Source organism: Schistocerca americana, chromosome 10 (genome assembly GCF_021461395.2).
Source record: "Schistocerca americana isolate TAMUIC-IGC-003095 chromosome 10, iqSchAmer2.1, whole genome shotgun sequence".
Classification (NCBI taxonomy): Eukaryota; Metazoa; Arthropoda; class Insecta; order Orthoptera; family Acrididae; genus Schistocerca; species Schistocerca americana.
In genome coordinates, this window is record NC_060128.1 from 195,020,721 (window position 1) to 195,042,308 (window position 21,588).

At 40.5% G+C, this 21,588-nt stretch overlaps 1 protein-coding gene across 1 annotated transcript in view; it reads left to right on the plus strand.

The window, feature by feature from the left end:
- LOC124552384 (histone-lysine N-methyltransferase 2C-like) overlaps positions 1-21,588 on the plus strand; it is a 434,288-nt gene that overhangs the window by 163,625 nt on the left and 249,075 nt on the right. The window contains exons 34-36 of the mRNA XM_047126647.1: positions 412-534; positions 5,500-5,725; positions 13,672-13,786. Of these exons, the coding sequence (XP_046982603.1) occupies positions 412-534; positions 5,500-5,725; positions 13,672-13,786 (464 nt within the window). The remainder of the gene's footprint in view (positions 1-411; positions 535-5,499; positions 5,726-13,671; positions 13,787-21,588) is intronic.

The following is a 21,588-nucleotide window of genomic DNA, read 5'->3' on the forward strand; positions in this document are numbered from 1 at the left end:
CCACTTCAGCCATCTGTACACCCTCCTGGACTGCTCCAAATTTCTGTATGTTGCACTGTCCACATTGCTGTAAAATAGCCATTCTACTTTGGAAATGAAATGTGGAATAGAGAACCAACAATTAATGAAAGACTGCAATTAGAGCATAAAGTTAATTAATTAGAGTGCTTAGTGCTGCCAGCAGTTTGTACAGGGAGACCTGTGAGGGGACCCGTGAGTTCGTACAGTCTTGTTCTGATGATGGCTCGTGCACTTGTCACTGGGGCACTCGAGTTTGTACATAATGTTTGAGATTTACATGCGCCTGATTGTTGAGAGATCCCGTACCGCTAACTAAAATGTCACAGCTGTGCTGCGATCGTGTTTTACTTTCGACAGAATTCTCAGTTGCTTTACTTTTCATCGTTGTAGGTGCCATTGTGTCATCAGATGCTCAAGAAATACCTGAAAGTGTGACCGAAGAGCTAGAGAAGTTGGAAGAAGAAGGCGTCGGAGCGATACTTGGAGAACTGGGCGACGATGACGAACTGCTTGGTGAGTACCGAAATTAAAATGCTTCCGAAGCCGTGGCACGGTGGGACTTAAACACACTATTTTAACTACTGCCACGTATTTACGTGTAAGACTGGAAACAAAAATATTTTATAAGAAATAGAGAGGTAAGCTGACCCACAAGTTGGCTATGGGGTGTAATTTATATTTAGGTATTGTCTGCAAGAACAAATTGTCAGAGTGGCATTGGATAGCTGCAGCTTCTGCTGCAATCTGTGACAAATGTTAAAAAGATTTTCCTCTTTTCGTTTTTTCTGTCGTTTCTTATTTCCATTTAGAAAGTAATGAGTTTTCCTCTCACTTTGTACTTGCGTGTCCATATATTGTTGTCTTGTGATGGTACGTGTACCGTAATACGTAATTGAATGTTTTGGTTTGATGTAAGATTGAGTACAACAGTTCAAGCAAAACTTTACAGTTTAAGAGCTTTAATCAGTATTAATTCTTACTGTTTTGTCTTTCCTTTTGGATAAGCTATTGTTGGATAATTTATGAAAAATTATGGTGATATTTGATGTAAAGATTGATTTTAAGAAACAGCAGATGATTTGATTGGAACATACAGCCAAAATTTATCATTGAGAGACAAAAAGAGTGAATGATGGTGTTCTGGTGATACGAAGTACTTATCGTCCAATTTTTTGAAAACCATTAGGTGGAAAAGTTTGATTTTTGCACATCCTACGGTCTGATGTCACTTGATAAAGAGCAGAATTTCTTGTCATTATCCGTGATACTGCGCTGTATCCAATTGAGTAATATATTGCATCAAAAAACGCATTGTGTAAACTTCGCGTATTGTTGATTTTAACTCGTACATTGCAGTGAATGAAATGTAGATAAGATACCAGAATTTTATTTGAAGTTGAGAGTAGACTGATATCTGATTTTGTTCTCTAGTTCAGGGTTTCATATACGGAGGATGATCATATATGTCATGCCCATTCACATCCTTCCTTGCACATCGTGAATCGTGTAGTCATAACAGTTGTCATATCTCGTAAGTGATTCGAGATGTCGAAATGTTTTTTGCAATTGACAGCACCCAATGAGGCACGTATGTTGTATGAGAAATACTTGAATCTTTTTTAGTCAGTGAGATTTGTAAGTAACTCTTCCGCAGCAGTGAGAGGTAGGCAAGTCAGGATGTGTACTGGCATTCATAGCACTGTAGGGAAATCTGAGTAATGCGCGTATATACTTGCATGGCAGCTGGGAAATGGCGGAACAGGACAAGTATACGGACCCACAGCAATGGAACTGTTAAATTTGTTTTAATTTTCATTATTAGCTTCTAAAGGTAATTGGAAGTGAAATGCCTATTTTTTTAATTTTATTTATTTTTTTTATTTTAGTATTTTTATTTTTTTAAATGTGACTTGCGTGAAAAATTCATAAAGTCAATTGTCATCGGGGGTCATCTTACAGTCGTTTGAGCGATGTAAAACATAAAACATTGTGCTGATTGTTGCATTTGTCAATTGTGACAACTTTTTATAAAGTTGAAAAATAACGGCTGCCCTACTATACCACACAGCAGACAAGGCTGTGAAAACAAGAAGTAATTTTTGGTTTGCGCAACGATTAGTGACAGATCGTCCGACAACTGGAAAAATGGTGAGGACAGTTCAGAATAACTATGAACGAATCTATTCCATATGTCTATGTAGCTAAATATAGTGGGAAGTAGTGAAGTTCAGTGGCAGGAGGAGCAAGACTTCTAGTCAGGAGAATACAGGGTTATAAATACAAAATCAAATAGGGGTAACGCAGGAGTAGGTTTAATCATAAATAAAAAAATATGAGTTTGCATAAGCTACTATGAACAGCATAGTGAATGCATTATTGTAGCAAAGATAGACACGAAGCCCATGCCTACCACAGTAGTACAAATTTATATGCCAACTAGCTCCACAGATGACGAGATTGAAGAAATGTATGATGAGATAAAAGAAATTATTCGGATAGTGAAGGGAGATGATAATTTAATAGTCATTTGGGGGGGGACTGGAATTCGATAGTAGGAAAAAGAAGAGAGGAAAAAGTAGTAGGTGAATATCGAATGGGGGTAAGGAATGAAAGAGGAAACCACCTGGTAGAATTTTGCACAGAGCATAACTTAATCATAGCTAACACTTGGTTTAAGAATCATGAAAGAAGGTTGTATACGTGAAGAGGCCTGGAGACAATGGAAGGTTTCAGATAGATTATATAATAGTAAGACAGAGATTTAGGTTTTAAATTGTAAGACATTTCCAGGGGCAGGTGTGGACTCTGACCACAATCTGTTCGTTATGAACCGTAGATTAAAACTGAAGAAACTGCAAAAAGGTGGGAATTAAGGAGATGGGTGGGGAGCAAAATAACTGGTGACGATTGAAGTAGAGAGGACATAAATTGTAGACTGACAATAGCGAGGAAAGCATTTCTGAAGAAGAGAAATTTGTTAACATCGAGTATAGAGTTAAGTGTCAGGAAGTCTTTTCTGAAAGTATTTGTATGGAGTGTAGCACTGTGTGGAAGTTAAACATAGACGATAAATAGTTTAGACAAAAAGAGAATAGAAGCTTTCAAAATATGGTGCTGCAGAAGAATACTGAAAATTAGATGGGTAGATCATGTAACTAATGAGAAGGTACTTAATAGAATTGGGGAGAGGAGGAATTTGTGGCACAGCTTGACTAGAAGAAGGGACCAATTGGTAGGGCACGTTCTGAGACATCAAGGGATCATCAATTCAGTATTGGAGCAAAGCGGGGATTGTAAAAATCGTAGATGGAGACCAAAGCGTGAATACACTAAACAGATTCAGAAGGATGTAGATTGCAATAGTTGTTCGGAGATAAAGAAGATTGCACAGGATAGAGTAGCATGGAGAGCTGCATCAAACCAGTCTCTAGACTGAAGACCACAATAACATCAACATACTTTTTCAACTTCTCGCGGCGTAATGAATGGTCCATTAAGTGTCGGGCATGCAGCCACGCAAATGAAAATTCTTCCACTGATATTTCGGCCACATATCGCCCAGTCATCCTCAGAGTGAGTTGCAAGATTGACAAAAAGGTGCCAAGTGTGGCCTTATATGCTTCATGCTGCGCATATGGGTCACAGACGCTGGTCGGCGGTCAAGAGGTACACTTACATATGCGCCACCTCTGGTGAAGGCATACAGACATTCAATTCGGCAATGGTGACATCGTGATGACTTCTCTGCAGTTTAATTACCCCAAGAGTCGGATTCCATGCTTTGTCCAAATTAAAACCACTATCTCTATTTATTGAATTATCAGCTAATGTAATCTCTATAGAGTCCTTGAAGGCAGAATCCCAAAGGAAGAGGTGGATGTTAAAATCTGCACTTCACTGTAGTTCATGGAATGCCCTGTACCAGTATAATGTTTGGCCACAGCTGACTTGTCTGGCTGGCATAAGCGCATGTATCTTTGACGTTCCACGAATCTGTTACGAACGATGCCGATGCATGTTGTTTGACCTATGTATGACATCTCACAATTTCTGCAAGGAATCTGATACAAACCTGCCGGAAGATCACCTTAACACAGTGTTTCTTGAGAATACGGTCTATCTTCGAGGAAAGAGCATCCACATAGTGCAAAAATGCACTTGATCAGAAGGAATTACTACCTTCATCCCATCACACTCCTGCATTCTAAGTTTCACATTGAAAGCTCTACGAATTTGCTGTGGGGAAAATCCATTTGCTTTAAAAATGATCTTGAGGTGAGCACTTCTTTCAAATTACCTTTATTGGATATACAGTGCGCCCTCTGCACTAAGGTCTTAAGGACACCTACGGTCTTTGAAGGGTGATGGCAGCTACTGGCACGTAGATATAGATTTGTGTGTGTCGGTTTACGATATATGACACGTCCTAATGTACCGTCAACTTTACAGCGAAGACTTTAGTGCGTGGGGCGCACTGTATGTCCAATAAAGATCATTTGTGAGAAGAGCTCACTTACCTCAAAGCATTTTTATAGTGAATGGATTTTCTCGGCAACAATTTCGTAGAACATTCAATGTAAAACCTAGAATGCAAGTACGTGATGAGGAAGAAGAGAGTAATTCCTTCCGATCGAGTGCATTGTTGCCCTATGTGGGAGCTCTTTCCTCGAAGATAGGCTGTATTCTCGCGAAACATCGTGTTGAGGTGATCTTCTGGCCCCCCACAAAGATTGCAGTTTTACTCGGCTCTGTGAAGAACAGTTATTGCTTCGTAAGGCAGGTGTGTATTAGATTCTTCGCGGACATTGTGAAAAGTCGTACATAGGTCAAACGACGTGCGCTGTTCGTGAAAGATGTGTGGAACTTCCTTGATACACTTACTTATCAAGTCCAGACGAGTCAGCTGTGGCCGAATGTTGTATTCGTACAGGGCATTCCGTAAACTACAGTGATGTGAAGATTTATAACATCCACCTCTTCCTTTTGGGATTCTGTCTTCAAAGAAGATATAGAGATCATATTAGCTAATAATTTAATAAATAGAGGCAATGGTTTTAATTTGGGCAAAGCACGGAATCTGGCTCTCGGTGTAATTAAACTGCAGAGAAGTTGTCACGGTGTCACCGCTGCCGAACACGTACCGATGCGTGAATCGAATGTCTGTACACCTCCGCCACAGGCGGCGCGTGTGTAAGTGTATGTCTCTGCCGCCGACCGGCGTCTGTGACCCACCTGTTCAGTACTGCCGCAGTGGAGCGTAAAAGGCCACGTTCGGCACCTCGTCGTCAGTCTCGTGACTCACTCTGAGGACGGCCGGAGGAGACGTGAGCGGAATATCTGTGGAAGAAATTTTATTTGCGCGACTGCGTGCCTGAAATTTAATATACGATATTTCGTACACTGTATACGTAATGTGTTCACACTTAGCTACGAATGTGTAAAAACATTTGTAACCGTCTCTGTATTATTACCTGGCAGAGATGGGCAACGATTTCAACATCTTGGAGTATGCGGATCCGGAACTGAGCAGTGTAGTGGGAGGAGAAAAGACGAACATACTGGACGACAACCTGGACCTGGAGGAAGTAGCGGCAGGAAGGACAAACGACGATCACAAAGGGGTCAAGAAGGAGCCGCCGGCGACTGCCGTGAGCGCGACACCCGCCGTCCGGCCACCTGCCCCGACACCGTCCACCCCGACGAGGTACCGCTGGCGCACTTCTCTGCCGTACCGCAACTTTCTGACAGAGTTTCCCGGATCGGTCGACAGTCACGTCAGTGATTTTTGTGCGGTTGTTAAAATGCACTTAGTTATTGTCGAGTTTGTATAATTGGTTTCGATTACCTCTCGTCGTGCCCCGAAATGAGAAATGTCCTGCCCACTGTTCTTCCCACCCCTCCTACCGTGGTATTCTGCCGTTCACCGAACCTACACAATGTACTCGTCCGTCCTTACACGACCCCTGCTACCGGTCCCTTACCTCGTGGCTCGTACCCCTGTAATAGACCTAGATGCGAGACCTGTCCCGTACATCCTCCTACCACCAACTACTCCAGTCCGGTCACTAACATCACCTATCCCATCAAAGGCAGGGCTACTTGTAAAACCGGTCACGTGATTTGCAAGCTAAGCTGCAACCTCTGTGCCGCATTCTACGCGGGCACGATAACCGACGAGCTGTCTGTGCGCACGAACGGCCACCGAAAAACTGTGGCCGAAAAACGAGCGGACCACCCTGTTGTTGAACACTCTGCCAAACGTGATATCCCTCGTCTCGATGACTGCTTCACAACCTGTTCCGTACGGATCCTTCCCACCGACACCAGCTTTTCTGAATTACGCAGGTGGGAACTTTCCCTGCAATACTTCCTACGTTCCCATAACCCTCCTGGCCTCGACCTTCGTCAGTCACTGTCCTCACCGGTCCGGCTCTCTCCCTGTTCCCATTCCAGCACTACATAGCCGTCATTTCACTGCCACACCCAGTCTTTTAATTTCTTTTTATTTCTCTCCTTTCCGCTACTTACCCCCTCCTGCCTGCACACTTTCTCTCCTGCCCTCTGTCTAAATTGCAACACTTCACTGTCCGCCACTCCCCCCGTACTATCCCTCCCCCTCCCCGCCCCAGCCTCCTCCTTACCCCCACCCAGTCGCCACTCCCCTCGTGCACTGGTGCTGCTGCTCGCAGTGTGGTTTCAGCTCTCTGAGACTGCAGACGTGTGTGCAGGTTGCATTTACCTGTGTGTGTGTGTGTGTGTGTGTGTGTGCATGTGTGTATGTGTGTCTACTGCTGACAAAGGCCTTAATGGCCGAAAGCTTTAATTGTGTGAATCTTTTTGTTGTGTCTATCGCGATTCAGTATCTCCGCTATATGGTGAGTAGCAACTTTCCTTCTCTGGTATTGTTACATTCCTTCCTGGATTTTCCATTATTTGTTTAAATGTTTAGATAGTATTGTAAAATGGAAAATTAAAAAAACTGTGTAGAAGTAAGTAGTCAGTCGTAACTACTTGTAGTATCTTGCCCACTCGTCTAATGTAGGGGGCCTAGGAAGCTGTTGTCTCGGATCGCTAGACAGCGACTCTAGCAAATATTAATAATGGAGTTTATTACAGTAAGTTAAATTGACAATACTTAACTTTGCACATTGACAAAGGCGATGTGCAAACAATCGATGTCCTTCAGTATGTACAATTTCCGTGCAAGCGAAACAATTCAGTTCGTAAGTCAGTGCTATAGCGTTTTTATGAAGGCTCGTGGGCGCGGCTAGGCTGTGTGGTGCTTATCTCTTTGTGTAGTTGCTGTTCCAGTCGTGGTGTCACTCTCGGCTGACGTCATCTCACAGTCGTATCTGCTGTAGCACTCGTCATCGTCGTGCCGGCGCTTGTCGTTACACCGGAACACTACTGAACACTTATAATTTTAATTCTTCTTCGTATTTAATGAAAATTTCCTGTTTCTGCAAAGTTTAATGTCATAAGCCCCATTGTTACATTGTACATCTGTGGCTGATATGTTGCTTATTATTTGTTTTGTCCTCTACCAGTGAACAGGAAGAAAACTGTCTATGACAATTAGCAGGTTTCAGTTTGTGTATCACTGGGTACTAAAAATTGCGCAGGTGCAATACGCTGTTGCATTTCCCAGTATCCGTTGCACAAGAAACATCACTGACAAACTTTCGTGTGTTTGCTTTGGAATGAAGATGTCAGAAAGATATAGCTTTCCACATTGTCAAAGGTGTTAAAACATAATAAAACACACTTGAGACTAGGAATTTTTTCTGGAACATGCCTGCATTGTTTTACAGTGCATATTTGTGGTGGTTCCATTATTAGATATTGCATTTTTTAAAATTTAGATTTTAACTCCATTGGGAATGCAAACAATAATAATAGAAAAACAGTGTCATAACACAGTAATAACGATTATGACTGTTCTAACACAATTATTTAGCTTATATGATCATCATGATCATCATCATCATCATCATCAATACTATACAATGTAATAAATGAATAACTGTGCTAAAAGGAGAATTGCATATTGTAATTACATTGTTATTGTAAAGTTTTCTGAATGGTAGCTTGGATTTTAGTACTTTCTGTGCACTGTCTTTTAGATTTTTAATGATCCAGTCTATTTTTAGAACTTTGAGAGTATTGTGCTCTTCTGAAAGAACATATTATTCTAGAAAAGACCAGATGTTTGGTTTTTTTCTGAAAGACTTCTCAATTCTATCAAACACTCAGTCTGGAGACATGTAGCTATGGCTACGAACAGGAAATAAGTGATGAATATTATTAAATTTTGTGTTTTTACAGGAAAGCTGTAAGCATTGACATCATACAACTGTTTTTATTTTGGCTGCCGCAAGATTCTGAGAGCAGATGTATAGGATTGTTGCCATCATTTGGTTCTTCCTTGTCCAAGTCAGAAAGAAATTCCAGCAAAGTTGAAGCAACTCAGTTGTATCCTCTTGAAGGTTCTCTCCCCCCCCCCCCCCCCCTCCCCCCCTCTCTCCCTCTCCCGAGTGTGTGTGGATCGTGATGTACAGATTGTTTAACCATACTTGTCTAGCATAGGAAATCTCACTGATCGATAGTTTTGAAATAGGCTGCATGTCAAAGTAAATCTTACATGATGGTTGGATTATCTTCCTTCATTATACTGTAAAACCACTTTGCGTGTATTTTATGTGATATGTCTCTAGTTCATAATTCATTCTTCTTCTGCAGACATGTGTCTGCTTTTATTTCCATTAAACCAACTTAACAGTGAAGCAGGTTCAGGTACAAGGAGTCCTACAATGGAGCAGATTCAGGTACAAGCAGTCCTGAATGATAGATTAAAATATATTTTTGTATTCTGAGCATTAGTTCAGTGCTAAACTCTTTCTTTACAGAATATCTTGAATATTTTATTGACTGTGAGATCTAATGGCAAATAACCTGATGTAGACTTTCTCACACCACAGTGGCTCTCTCTGCATCCTTTTGCTAATGATATACTTCAGTTCTGTATGTTGCCATTGCCGTATTATGTTCCGATCTGTATCTTCCACAAGCAGTTTTATTAATTTTGTTCTTGTGCCACTAGCTTCCCATATGAAGAGCATTTTCTCAAAACTTGATAAATGCAAAAAAAAATTCAAAGTTAAATTAGGTGTAGTAATTGCATTGACCCTTTACGCCAACCTCTCACCTGAGTTTTAACAAAAGCAGAATATTGTCACATTTATAAGCATTTAAAATCCCAAGGTTTCTAGCAAAACATGATACATGCATTCTTAGAGTTAATGCAAATGTTGACAAATGAAACAAAATCATTCTCAATTATCTTGTCCATCTTTCATAGCAAGCAGGTGGTGATAGTAGAGTAGAGTGGCATGCCAGGTTGCTGGATGCCATGTTACTCATTATTGTAACAGTATTTACTGGCAGGAATTGTGCTGCAACCACACTTCGTTGTCGTCCAAACAGTCGAGCTTACTTTCAGACAAGAATTCACTTGATGCTCTTGTGTTAGTCCACAAAGAGGTACTGAAAGCTGAATCAGAATATATGGTGATTCTTGTGATTATGAAAATGGCATACAGCTCAAAGAATGTTGTGGTGGGTGAAAAATATCAATTTGAGAAGACCTTACATTGATTTGAAATGCAAAGTGCACAGTGTAAAAAGGAACCTATTATTAAATGCACTCAGGGATCTGAGGTTTTGCCTTCAAAGCTAAAGGAATGAAAGAATGTAAGGCTGCTGAACTTTACCATGAGGATATTACCCAGTTTCACGATATAAGTTTCTGTTAAAATTTCTAAATATTCCTTCTCCTCAACAGAGAGTAGTAAATACCCAGAATTGAAGTATATCATTAGCATAAGGATACAGAGAGAGCCACCATGGCAGGAGGAAGTCTACGTCAGGTTATTTGCCGTTACATCTCACAGTTAGTAAAATGTTAAAGATTCTCGTGAAGAAAGAAAAACGTTTAGGGCTGAAATAACACTCCTTATCAGAATACAAGCATATATGTTACAAATATTTCAATGTATAGTTCAGGACTCATCACACCTAGACTTGCTCCGTTGTAAGGTTGGTTTAATGGAAATAAAAGCAGACACATTTCTGCAGGAGAAGAATGAACTACGAACTAGGGGCAGATCACGTAAAATATGTGCAAAATGGTTTTATGATATAATGAAGGAAGATTATCCAACTGTCACTAAGATTTACTTTGACATGCACCCGATTTCAAAACTATCACCCAGTGAGTTTCCTATGCTTGACATGTATGTTTAAACAATCTGTGCACCATGATCCATGATCAGGAGGAGAAAAAAAGGGGGGATGGGGGAAGAAGCATCATTTTCTACATCTGGTTGGAGGCAGAACCTTCAACAGGGTGTATAAGACCCGGGAGATCCGGGAAAAACCCGGGAACTTTTTCGTACGGGAGAAAACCGGGAAAAATCCGGGAATTTTTTAGAATTCCGGGAATTTTTCATTGTTTTAGTTACCAGTTAAATTTTTGTGATTTTGACTGTTAAGAACCAATATTCTAACAAAAGATATTACTGTATCCCGCTACTGCAGAATAATACTGCAGCAACAAAACATGAAAGAGAGGGGGGGGGGGGGGGGGGGGGGGGAACGAAAATAAAACTTAAGTCGCAAAGGAAATGCGCCATATACAACAACAAAACACAGTTCTCATACAACCGTCTGCGAACCAAAGTGTGTCAAAGGCGTTAGGAAGAAGATGCAGTGCTTCCTAACGACAAATTGCCTCCGATGAGCGGGACGTGATAGTTGTTTACATTAGATTGATTTGAGCAGTTGCGGGCGGGCTCTTGTGCATGCGCAGTTGAGTCGCGTATGAGCAGTACCTTCTCCCGCTTCTGGCTACAGATATGTGGCTGGGCGCCACTATCTAAATTGCTCCGGTTCGGAAATATCGTAGATACGGGCCTGATGCACAGTGCAGTCTGATTTGTAGTGGGGTGGGGGGGGGGGGGGGGGTAATTTCCATGTGACCTGTGTTTACGTTTAGTGATTTTGCTATTTCCCCTTCGTTTATTGCACTCACATTAAATGAAAACAAAACCAATTTCTGTGGCCGAGAGCTACCAAATGAATTAAAATACGTTCGCATAATTACAGAAGGCTAAAATATGATGTTAATTTCACGTTTTATTTCCACCTTTCTGACAATCAAGCATCAATCGCCTTGCAGAACAATTTTATTTTTGTCAGTTTGCTAAATAGATTTAGCTTTTGTTAATCTTTTGCGCTGAGGCAGTCAGTTTATTTGACACGAAGTGTTTAATTTCACACTGTTGGCTAGTTTCAACTGTTCGCTGCATTTCACGTGCACGTTTTCCATCCTCTAGCTCGTATGGCATTATGCCATAATAAAGAACCAAACATGAGATAATACAGTACTGGTACTCCAGAAAATTTACATCCAAATCTGGACATATGATTGTGCACTTTAAGCTGAATTATGCATTTTAGTATGGTTCACGAAATTGAGATGCTCTTTAAGTATCCTTTGATGTCTCTTTTCTTTTATGACATAATGCAATATCTTTTAATGTTTTACACGTACGAACACACGGGCTTCCTGCGTCATCGTATCTGCGCAGGCGCAGTGACGCCTGCTACCTGGCGCTCTCTCGCAACTGCTGAAACGAACCAATTTCTAACAGGCCACGGGAAAATATTGCAAATGGTGGTTCGTAAAGTGTTACTTTCAAAGTAAATTTCCCTTTATGCAAGATGAACTATGTGAGAGAATGTGCAATGAATTTCTTAAGTGACAGAGCGTTTGACTTTCAATTAAAAATCAACTCTTTGAGGATGACCATCTAGAAGAATTTCGAGCCCAGAAGATCAGACATTTACGGCTTTATTAAAAATTTTACTGGCACATTTGTGTGATGTATCGTAAAGTGTAACACGCGCAAAAAGATCAGCATTATATGTGGAAGCTTAGCTTCTCTTGCAGCTTATTAATCTGCGAGACCAATATTATTTGTAAAAACTTTGTTTTTCTTATAGCAACACTATGTATATTAATTTAAACCATTAACTTTTCTTTTTTGTGTGTTCGCGCTACTGAAGATTGATCTTTGCTATAGGTTGACTACGTCACATGTCCTATGCTGTCATCAGCTGGCGGGATCACGTGACATGGGCTATGACTGGCTTACAAAAGCGCGTCGTAATCTCAATTTCATTGCTTCTGAAAGTAACATGCTGTGTTTAGTGCAATTTGAATTTATACCTCCGTAACACGAAAAAATGCAGCGTACATGTTGCTGCACATAAAAGATCTTTCCAAAACGTGTTTTTTCCCCCCTGGGTTTCGTTTTCTAAAGTGCCGGCAAATTCTAGGTCTGTGTAGAAAACCATAAACATTCTAAGGATTGATAAATTTTACATTGCCGAGGAAAAGTATACTGTCACTTAACACGGAAAAAGTGTATTTTCACCCGGGAGAAAGTGTATTTTCAACTGGAAAATACGGGAAAAATCCGGGAATTTTTTTTCCTTGTCCATGTATACACCCTGTTCAAGAGGATGCAAGTCGTCAGTTGTGCTCGGGTAGCTCAGCCGGTAGAGCACTTGCCCACGAAAGGCAAAGGCCCCGAGTTCGAATCTAGTTCCAGCACACAATTTTCATCTGCCAGGAAGTTTCGTATCGACAAACACTCCGCTGCAGAGCAGAAATTTCCACAAGTCTGTTCTCTCCTTAGGCCACCTCTGTTTTCCTCATACACTTATTGTAAACGACCAAAAATTTGTGGGAGAAGAGAGTTATAAGTCTGTACACCAATGGGTTTGCCCTTTAGGTTAATGAAACAAGAAAGGTAAATAATCTGGAGAAAATATTATTAGTGAACAAAAACAAGGAGGTACAGCATCCACTGATAAAAGAAATATGTTATGTGGTGGTTGGGACTGTGGATAGTTCCATGAATTTTTAATACTGGCACTGCCCTTCAAACTGTTATAAAGGAAAAAAATAGATGGAAGAGTGTTGCAGACAATGGAAATCAAATGTTGTTCTGCAGAAGGGCATTAAGGAACTAGAAGAGAAGGTGTAAATAAAGATGTAAAAGTGAACTAGGAAAGAGGAATTGTGTAGCCTACATGAGTAGATAATTTCCCACAAAAAGTAAAAAGGCCAGTTTCTTGGAGCAGGATATAACATGGTACTGTAAATATTGTGTTCGCAGAGGAAAGGATGTGAGGTATGCGCCTAGAAACTAGTTAATATATTTACAATTTCTTCTGTTTACACACACACACACACACACACACACACACACACACACACTCACTTAGTTATGCAATATGCAGAGAATTTCATTGGGTTGTATGCCATTTAGTCTTACAACATTGTTGTTGAAGGTAAAATCTTCTGGGTTGTCAGGCCACATAATATTTTTTCTACAGTAAAGTGTTCATTCAACTGTGGACACTACTAGATCCCGAAGAAGATACCAGCAGAGATGTCAAAATGTAGATTGGACAGAGGAAATATGACACAGTCTAACAACCGATGGCAATGCAAGCCTGCAGACTTAGATCTTTGTTGTTGTTTACATAGACCAAAAGTGAAAGCTGCTTTTGTATTTTCAGTCACTCGTCAACGCCAAAGTTAGCCGAGACTCCATCCCCGAGACAGCAGGTAAAAGAAGAGAGCTCTGATCAACCGGTGGCTCCAAGCACAAGTTCCTCTACTCCGGAACAACAGGTACTCATTTACAGAACTCTTCTCATTTGAAATGTCACGTTTTGTTTAGAGGGTAAGAAGAAAACGTGCTGCGCTGTTTAACCTGGCAGGTTTTTAAGAGAAGAAAAACTGACAGTTTATGTTTTAAGTAAAATAGCCACCAAAGTAGAGCTGCACTTGGATGTAGGTTCCTACCTGCTAGCAGCAGAGAAGTGCATTGGTCACAAAATCACCAGCTTCCATAACCAAATGTCAACTGACAAAGAGAGCAGTGGACACTGAAAATTAACAAGGAAAGTTTGTAGTTGGCCAATGATATCACTGGTATTATTATTAACAATACTATGAAAAGGATAGTTGCTACTTACCATTTAGCGGAGATACTGACACACACACACACACACACACACACACACACACACACACACACACGCACGCACGCGCCCGCGCACCCTCTGGGGGCTGAAGCCACACTATGTGATGTGATGACCACCTGTGGTTGGGCTGTACGGAAGGGACTTCTTATTATGGAATAGATGGCAGCAGTCACCACCTCAAAAAACTGTCCCCTCTGCTCACGTCCTGCTTCTTTGTCTACATCTTGTCGTGCCCTGAGATAGGAAATGTTCTGCCCACTACCCTTCTCACCCCTCCCACAGTGGTTTTCCGTCATCCACCGAACCTGTACAATGTACACGTCCGTCCCTACAAGACCCCTGCTCCCAACCCCTTTCCTCGTGACTCGTACTCCTGTAATAAACTTAGATGCGAGACCTGTCCCGTACATCCGCCCACCACCATCTCCTATTCCAGTCCAATCACAAACAACACCTACCCCATCAGAGGCAGGGCCATCTGTGAAACCAGCCGCGTGATCTACGAGTTAAACTGCAACCAGTGTGCCGCATTCTACGTGGGCACGACAACCGACGAGCTGTCTGTCCGTACGAACGGCTACCGACAAACTGTGGCAGAGAAACGACTGTCCTGCTCGTTGCCAAATGTGGCTCCAAACGAGACATTCTTCATTTCAGTGACCGGTTCACAGCTCGTGCCGTCCTTCCTACCGACACCAGCTTTTCTGAATCGCACAGGTGGGAACTTCGTTTCCAATATATCCTACGTCCCCGTAACCCTCCTGGCTTCTTCCTTCCTTAGTCACTTACCTCACCCGTCTGCCCCTTCCCTGTCCCCATTCCGGCACTACAGAGCCCTCTGCCCCACCAGCACAGCTTGTCTTTTTACTTCTCTCCCTTTTGACTAGCCTCCCACCATCCGTCTAACCTCCCGACTGCACCTACCTGCTCTGTGCTCTCGCCACCTCATTCCTGCGTGCTCCCCGGCAGCACTCCACCGTCCCCTCGTCTTTACCCCCACCCAGTTGCCTCTCCCATCGTGCTTTGCAGCTGCTGCTGCTTGTAGTGTGGTTTCAGCTGCCAGAGGCTGCGGTCATGTGTTTGTGAGTTGCATTTGTGTGTGTGTGTGTGTGTGGGGAGGGGGGGGGGGGGGGGATTTTTGACAAAGGTCTTGTTGGCCAAAAGCTTATTTTGTGACAATCTTTTTGTTGTTTCTATCTGCAATTCAGCATCTCCTCTGTATGGAGAGTAGCAACTATCCTTTTCATAACAATATTACATTGCAGCCTGGATTTTCCTGTGGTGGTATTATTATTATACATGTATAGGTTGCCAGAGGATCATGCCAAGCATCTGCTTGATGTGAGATTTTCTCAGGGCCACACTTCGTTCTTTTTGGTGTGTATTTTCTTCTGATTAAGTTCTTCCTGCCTCGAATATTGTGGCCGCCCAGCTCACATTCCACTTTGACATGTAGTCGGACGTTTGTCTGTCTCGTGTATCTGAGTCTGTGACGGCAACATCCTCCAGGTCTTTTCGAGTTGGGCGATTCACTTCACATTTTCAGTGATTTTTGTGAATTCCGAGATCTTTCCACTTTTTCGGGTGTCCGGCATTTTTGGTATGCCCGTAAAATTTCAGTTGACGTTTCGTTGTGAAGTGTTAAAGATACCCACATTAGATGCCCATTGGGGCTCTTGTCTACTCTGCAGACTGTAGTCTTCTTCTGTGTCATTAGGCCCCAGGATTTTTCTGACGATTCTTCTCTAGTTTCTTGATGTTTTCTAGTGCACATTTCTGGTCTGCAACTGAAGTTTCTGACTTGTATCAGGTTTCTGGCTTGATGGCAGTGTTTTAATACCTCACTTTTTGTTTACATGATAGGTATTATGTATTGTACGTGCCTCCAGTCTTCCAAAATGCTGTAGTAGGGATGGCAGTTATCAGTAAAACAGCCAGTTTTCTGATATACCCGTTTTTTTATTTCCAGTTTAACCTCACTGCTTGAACTGCTCCTAAAACTTCCTGGTAATTTCGAAAACAGGTAATACGTAAGGCTCCGATGAATATTTTGATGCGTATTACAGTTTCTGAAATAATCAATTTTTGGCCTTTTATTGCCGTTGTTTCCAGTTGTAGATGTAGACATTAAAGAACGACTGAAAAATTTTAGTTCCCCTCAGACTTTTGCATTATAAGTTTCCAGATATCTTGAATTAAAAAAGGCAAATAAAAGAAACTTTAGTCCATATACTGTTTGTTACTTTTCTCAAAAATTAACTAAGGGTTGAATACTGTAAAAAATCAGCAGTATTTTCCTGTTGATTTCAGCTTTTTTGAAACTGCACAAAAATCATGTTGTACATCTACATCTATACTCTGTAAACCACCATGAGGTGCACGGTAGAGGGTAAGTCGCTTTGTACCAGATATTAGGGCTTCTTCCTGTTCTACTCGAGTATGGAGTGCAGGAAGAATGACAGTTTGAATGTCTCTGTACGTGCAGTGATTATTCCTCACGACCCCTATGTGAGCGATAGGTAGGGGCTTGTAGTATATCCGTAGAGTAATCATTTGAAGTCAGTTCTTGAAACTTCATTATAGACTTTCTCGGAATAGTTTACATCAATTTTCGAGAGTTTGCCAGTTCAGTTCCTTCAGTATCGACGTGACACTCTTCCACAGATTAAACAAACCTGTTACCATTCGTGCTGCTCTTCTCTGTATACATTCAATAGCCCCTGTTAATCGTATCTGGTACGGGTCACATACAGTTGAGCAATATTCTAGGCTGGGTCGTAAGAGCGATTTGTAAGCAATCTGTTTAGTTGACTGATTGCACTTTTCCAGTATTCTACCAATAAACCAAAGTCTACAACCTGCTTTAGCTACGGCTGAATCTATGTGGTCATTCCATTTCGTATCTCTACAAAGTGTTACACCCAGGTATTTGTATGGTTTGGCTGTTTCCAACAGCAATTGATTGATATTACAGTCAAAACTACAGTTTTTTGTTTTTTCATGTGCAAAATCTAACATTTCTGAACATTTTGAGCAAGTTGCCAATCTGTGCGCCAAGTTGAAATCTTATCAAGATGTGACTGAATATTTATGCAGCTTCTTTCAGATAATACTTAATTATAGATAAATCCATCATCTGCAAAGAGCCTGTTTTTAATATTAATATTGTCTGCAACTTGAAAGGTGTGACCTGTGCCGTTTTCCAAGAACTGGGCACAGTTTTTTGTTTATGGGATCTGTGGTAGATTATAGTGAGAAGAGGGGCTAACTCCGACACAAATTCAGTATAAAATCTGACATGTATTTCTTGGGGACCTGGAGCTTTGTTCGATTTTAACGGTTTCAGCTGTTGCTCGACACCACTGACACTGATAGTGATACCTGTTTCAGCCATCTTTCCAGTGATACGAGGATTAAATGGACCAGTTCTAATCGGATTTCCTTTGTAAAGGAACATTTGAAAATGAAGTTAAGCATTCCAGCTTTTGCTTTGCCACTCTTAATTTCAGTTCCTGTCTCATTTACTAGGGCCTGGACACTACCAGCCATTACATATGGACAGAATTTCTTAGGATTTTGTGAAATGTCATTTGACAATATTCTGCTATGGTAGCCACTGAAGACATCACGCATTGCTCTCTCGACAGCCAAATGCTTTTCGTTCAGCATCTCTCCATCCACAGCCCTGCGCTTTGTTTTACACCTATTATGCAGTAATGTCTGTTTCTTTAGAAGTCTCTTTTCAGTGATTGTATTCTTTTAAACTTGAGCCAGAGTCCGTGTACATGCTCCTGCCCTTTGCTGAAAATTTAAAAGTTCCTCGCTGAGATATGACAGATTTTTTTTATCTAGTTTACTGAAAATATACATGTTTCTGCATGTTTGTACTTTAGTAATCATTGTTGCCTCAGCCACGTCTTGATAACTGATACCGGTTTTGATGTCTACATTCTCAAAGAGGTCAGGTCTATTTGTTGCCATTAGATCCGATATATTTCCATAACGAGTGGGGTTCGTAACTATCTGTCCTTAATAGTTTTCAGAGAAGACATTTAGTAAAGTTTCACAGGATGTCTTAATCGTGCCCACAACCAACAAAACTGTAATTTACACAATTAATTGTTGGATGATTAAAGTCTCCACCAATGATTATAGTATGATTAGGGAACTTACTACTTTCAAGGCATTATGAATACTTGGTGTTAAAGGATGAAAATCGATTGGAGATTGCTATTTTTCGTGTTGAGTTGCCTGTTCCAATGGACTACAACCAGATAACGGCATGCTATGTAAACGCAGGCAGTAGATCAGCTATTTCCTGTTTGTGAAAACAATGAATGAATTATTCTTCTTTTTATTTGTTACTGTTGCCATAAGTTACTTTTTCGTTTGTTATTCATTACAGATGATAGATAAATCAGAAGTTTTTGAACAAAAGTTGTAGGGTTTTGTGTGTGTGTGTGTGTGTGTGTGTGTGTGTGTGTGTGCGTGTGTGTGTGTGTGTGTGGGGGGGGGGGGGGGGCGTTGTACTCAAATTTATTTACTTACTTTTTAACAAGAATATGAATACAATTGAGCTACAATGCTCATTCAAATGAACAGTTTAGATAGCGGGCAAAATAGAACGTTTATCATTAACAATTACCTGGCAACAGTTAAAATTTCGATAATGAATTAATCCATTGGCCATTAGTTACTGTTGATTATGTTCATAAAACTTATTATATAACGTGCTAATCTGTAAGTGAACTCCTTTCGTCACAAAAAGTATCATTCAAAGAAAGCACCAATCCTTCAGAAGCCACAGAACTTCATAAAGGATAATTATTTTTGGGCTACATATGACAAGCCTGGTATCCATCTTCAAGGATACATTGCTTCTGGATAGTAAAAGACAACAGGTACATCACTGTGTCAGCAATGCTGTACCAATTCTTATGTCATGTATTTGTTCGTTGTTCTGTGGGCATTGATATTAAAATAGCTCTGACTGCTTTTGCCATTTCTTATAATAGTCTGACATTTCAGAGCAATGGAAATTTTACAAATAAACTCCCCCCGCATGGGGCCTCCCGGCCAACAATGCCTTACAAATAAACATTTTTTTTTAAACAAAAATTATTTAAGAATGTTGTAACCAAGACCAAACAAATACTGAAAAATTCTGGTTGTTCAGATCTAAATACCGGCATTGCTTTTAACAGGTCAATTTTTCCCAGTCCGAAGCATGCTTGGTATTCTCCTATCTAGTTTTCCAGTAGAGACTGTGTGCAATCTAGCGGGCACTGCGATATAATTTCATATGTGATGACCAATAAAGATATCAGTCTATTATTTCTTCCTTTAGCAGTTCAGCTATGATGCTATCTTCTCCTGGTGCTCTGCTGTGTTTGTTTCATTATTTGTCTCGTGATTCCAATTTATCTGGTGATTTTGACTTTGGGAATCTCTCTGCTGGTTTTCTGTAGTTGGTACCTTGCCATTGTCTTTCTGTTATCTTTTCTGTTCAGTGCCAGTACTCCATCCGTTTTTCTGAAACACAGATTTTGTGGTTGCTATGCTATGATTCTGGTTTTAAATGTCTTCTTGAGGTCTCTCATGTTGTAGCTTCGGAAATATCTACTCTTCATTGCAATCGATCCTTTTCATATTCACTTTTGACTCTCCTGATGGTTCTTGTTGTTTGCTTCCTCACCTCCAATATGGTACCAGATTAACTTGAGTTCTGTCACAGTTGAAATTGTTGTGCACCATTTTCCTGTTCTTAACTACTTTATTGAATGTGTCATTCTGTCATGGATGTTTCTCCTTTTTGATTAGAGGAATTTTCTTTCACTTTACAGATGACCTCATCTTTGAGTTCCTCCCAGGCTGTGGCTATCTCAAAATATGACAATAATAATAATAATTATGATAATTATTATTATTATTATTAGTAGTAGTAGTAGTAGTATGTTAACGTGTTTGCTACACAGCTACTGCATGAGATTGTCTAGGAGGGGGAGGGCTAGACCCAAGTAAGGGTTGAACATTATTTGTGATCAAAATATTTAACACTTGTTGCTTAAAGGATCAGTCAAACCAGTTAAGAAAAATTTGCTTGTAAGCTTTCACCAATTAATAATAATAATAATAAAAAAAATTCATTAAGAACAACTACAACAAATTTCAAAAGAATTTCCTAAATATCTACTTCCTCAACATGTGCTGCAGTGTTTATTTTGCATTCAAGTAAGATTTTAATACACTGTCACAGCGACACATATTATATTGTTAAAAACAGGAAAACCCAGAATGTCGTATATGGCTATGAAAATATCTGTGTTCAAAGACAACAAATATCCTTTGCACTTAACTATCACAGTTATGGAAGCCAGTACTTTCAACAACGCACGTCACAGAGGCTAGGGAATTTGTTGCAGTTCCTCGAGAAGTAATTGCTTGTCCACCTAATTTCAATTTCTATAATGAGATGACATGTGATTATTAGGACACCAAATGTTTTTAGCACAAGCTTATGCGACAGAAAAATGATGAAAAAATTTATACAGTACCAGTGCTCCAACACAACAGTTACAACAAGAAAAATTTGTTTGGCAAACAGTGTAGCAATTCAGCTCATCGTATTTTCTGACAGCTAGTTTACTGATTTTGACAAGCTGGCGACTATTATGAGGGAAAAGAGAGTGGACTGGAAAACCAGAAGACTTATAAACTCACTGTACCTTAATCAAAAAGTTTCAGTTAAAGTGAGAGGAGAAAGTACAAACTGGATCAGACTAGGGAAAGGAGTAAGACAAGGATGCTGTTTATCACCTACTCTTTTTCAACCTGTACTTGGAAAATATGATTGACCAATGCTCATTAGATGACAAAGGAGTAGAAATTAGAGGAAGAAGAGTAGGGTGCTTGAGATTTGCTGATGACATGGTCCTGCTAGCCACACGGGAAAAAGAATTACAGGATTTGGTGGACGCCATTGCAACTAACGGAAAAAAATATGGAATGAAAATTAACACAGATAAAACAAAAGTATTGGCAATAGGAGGAAATAAGGAAATAAAAATTGTGCTGAATGGAGAAACACTAGAACAGGTGCAAAATTTTAAGTATCTTGGAAGCTGGATAGACACCGACTGGAAGTGCACCACAGAAATTAAAACAAGGATAGCAATGGCAAAAGAGGGGTTTTATAAGAAAAGGAGAATCTTCTGCAGCGGTCTGGACAGAGAACTCAGAAAGAGACTCATAAAATGTCTTGTATGGAGTGTTCTTCTGTATGGCACTGAAACATGGACTATGAGGAAAAAAGACAGAGAAAGGCTGGAGGCTTTTGAGATCTGGACATGGCGGAAGATGGAAAGAGTAAGTTGGATGGACAGAGTAAAAAATGAAGAGGTACTGAGAAGAGTGGGAGAGAAAAGACAGTTACTAGATGTAATAAAG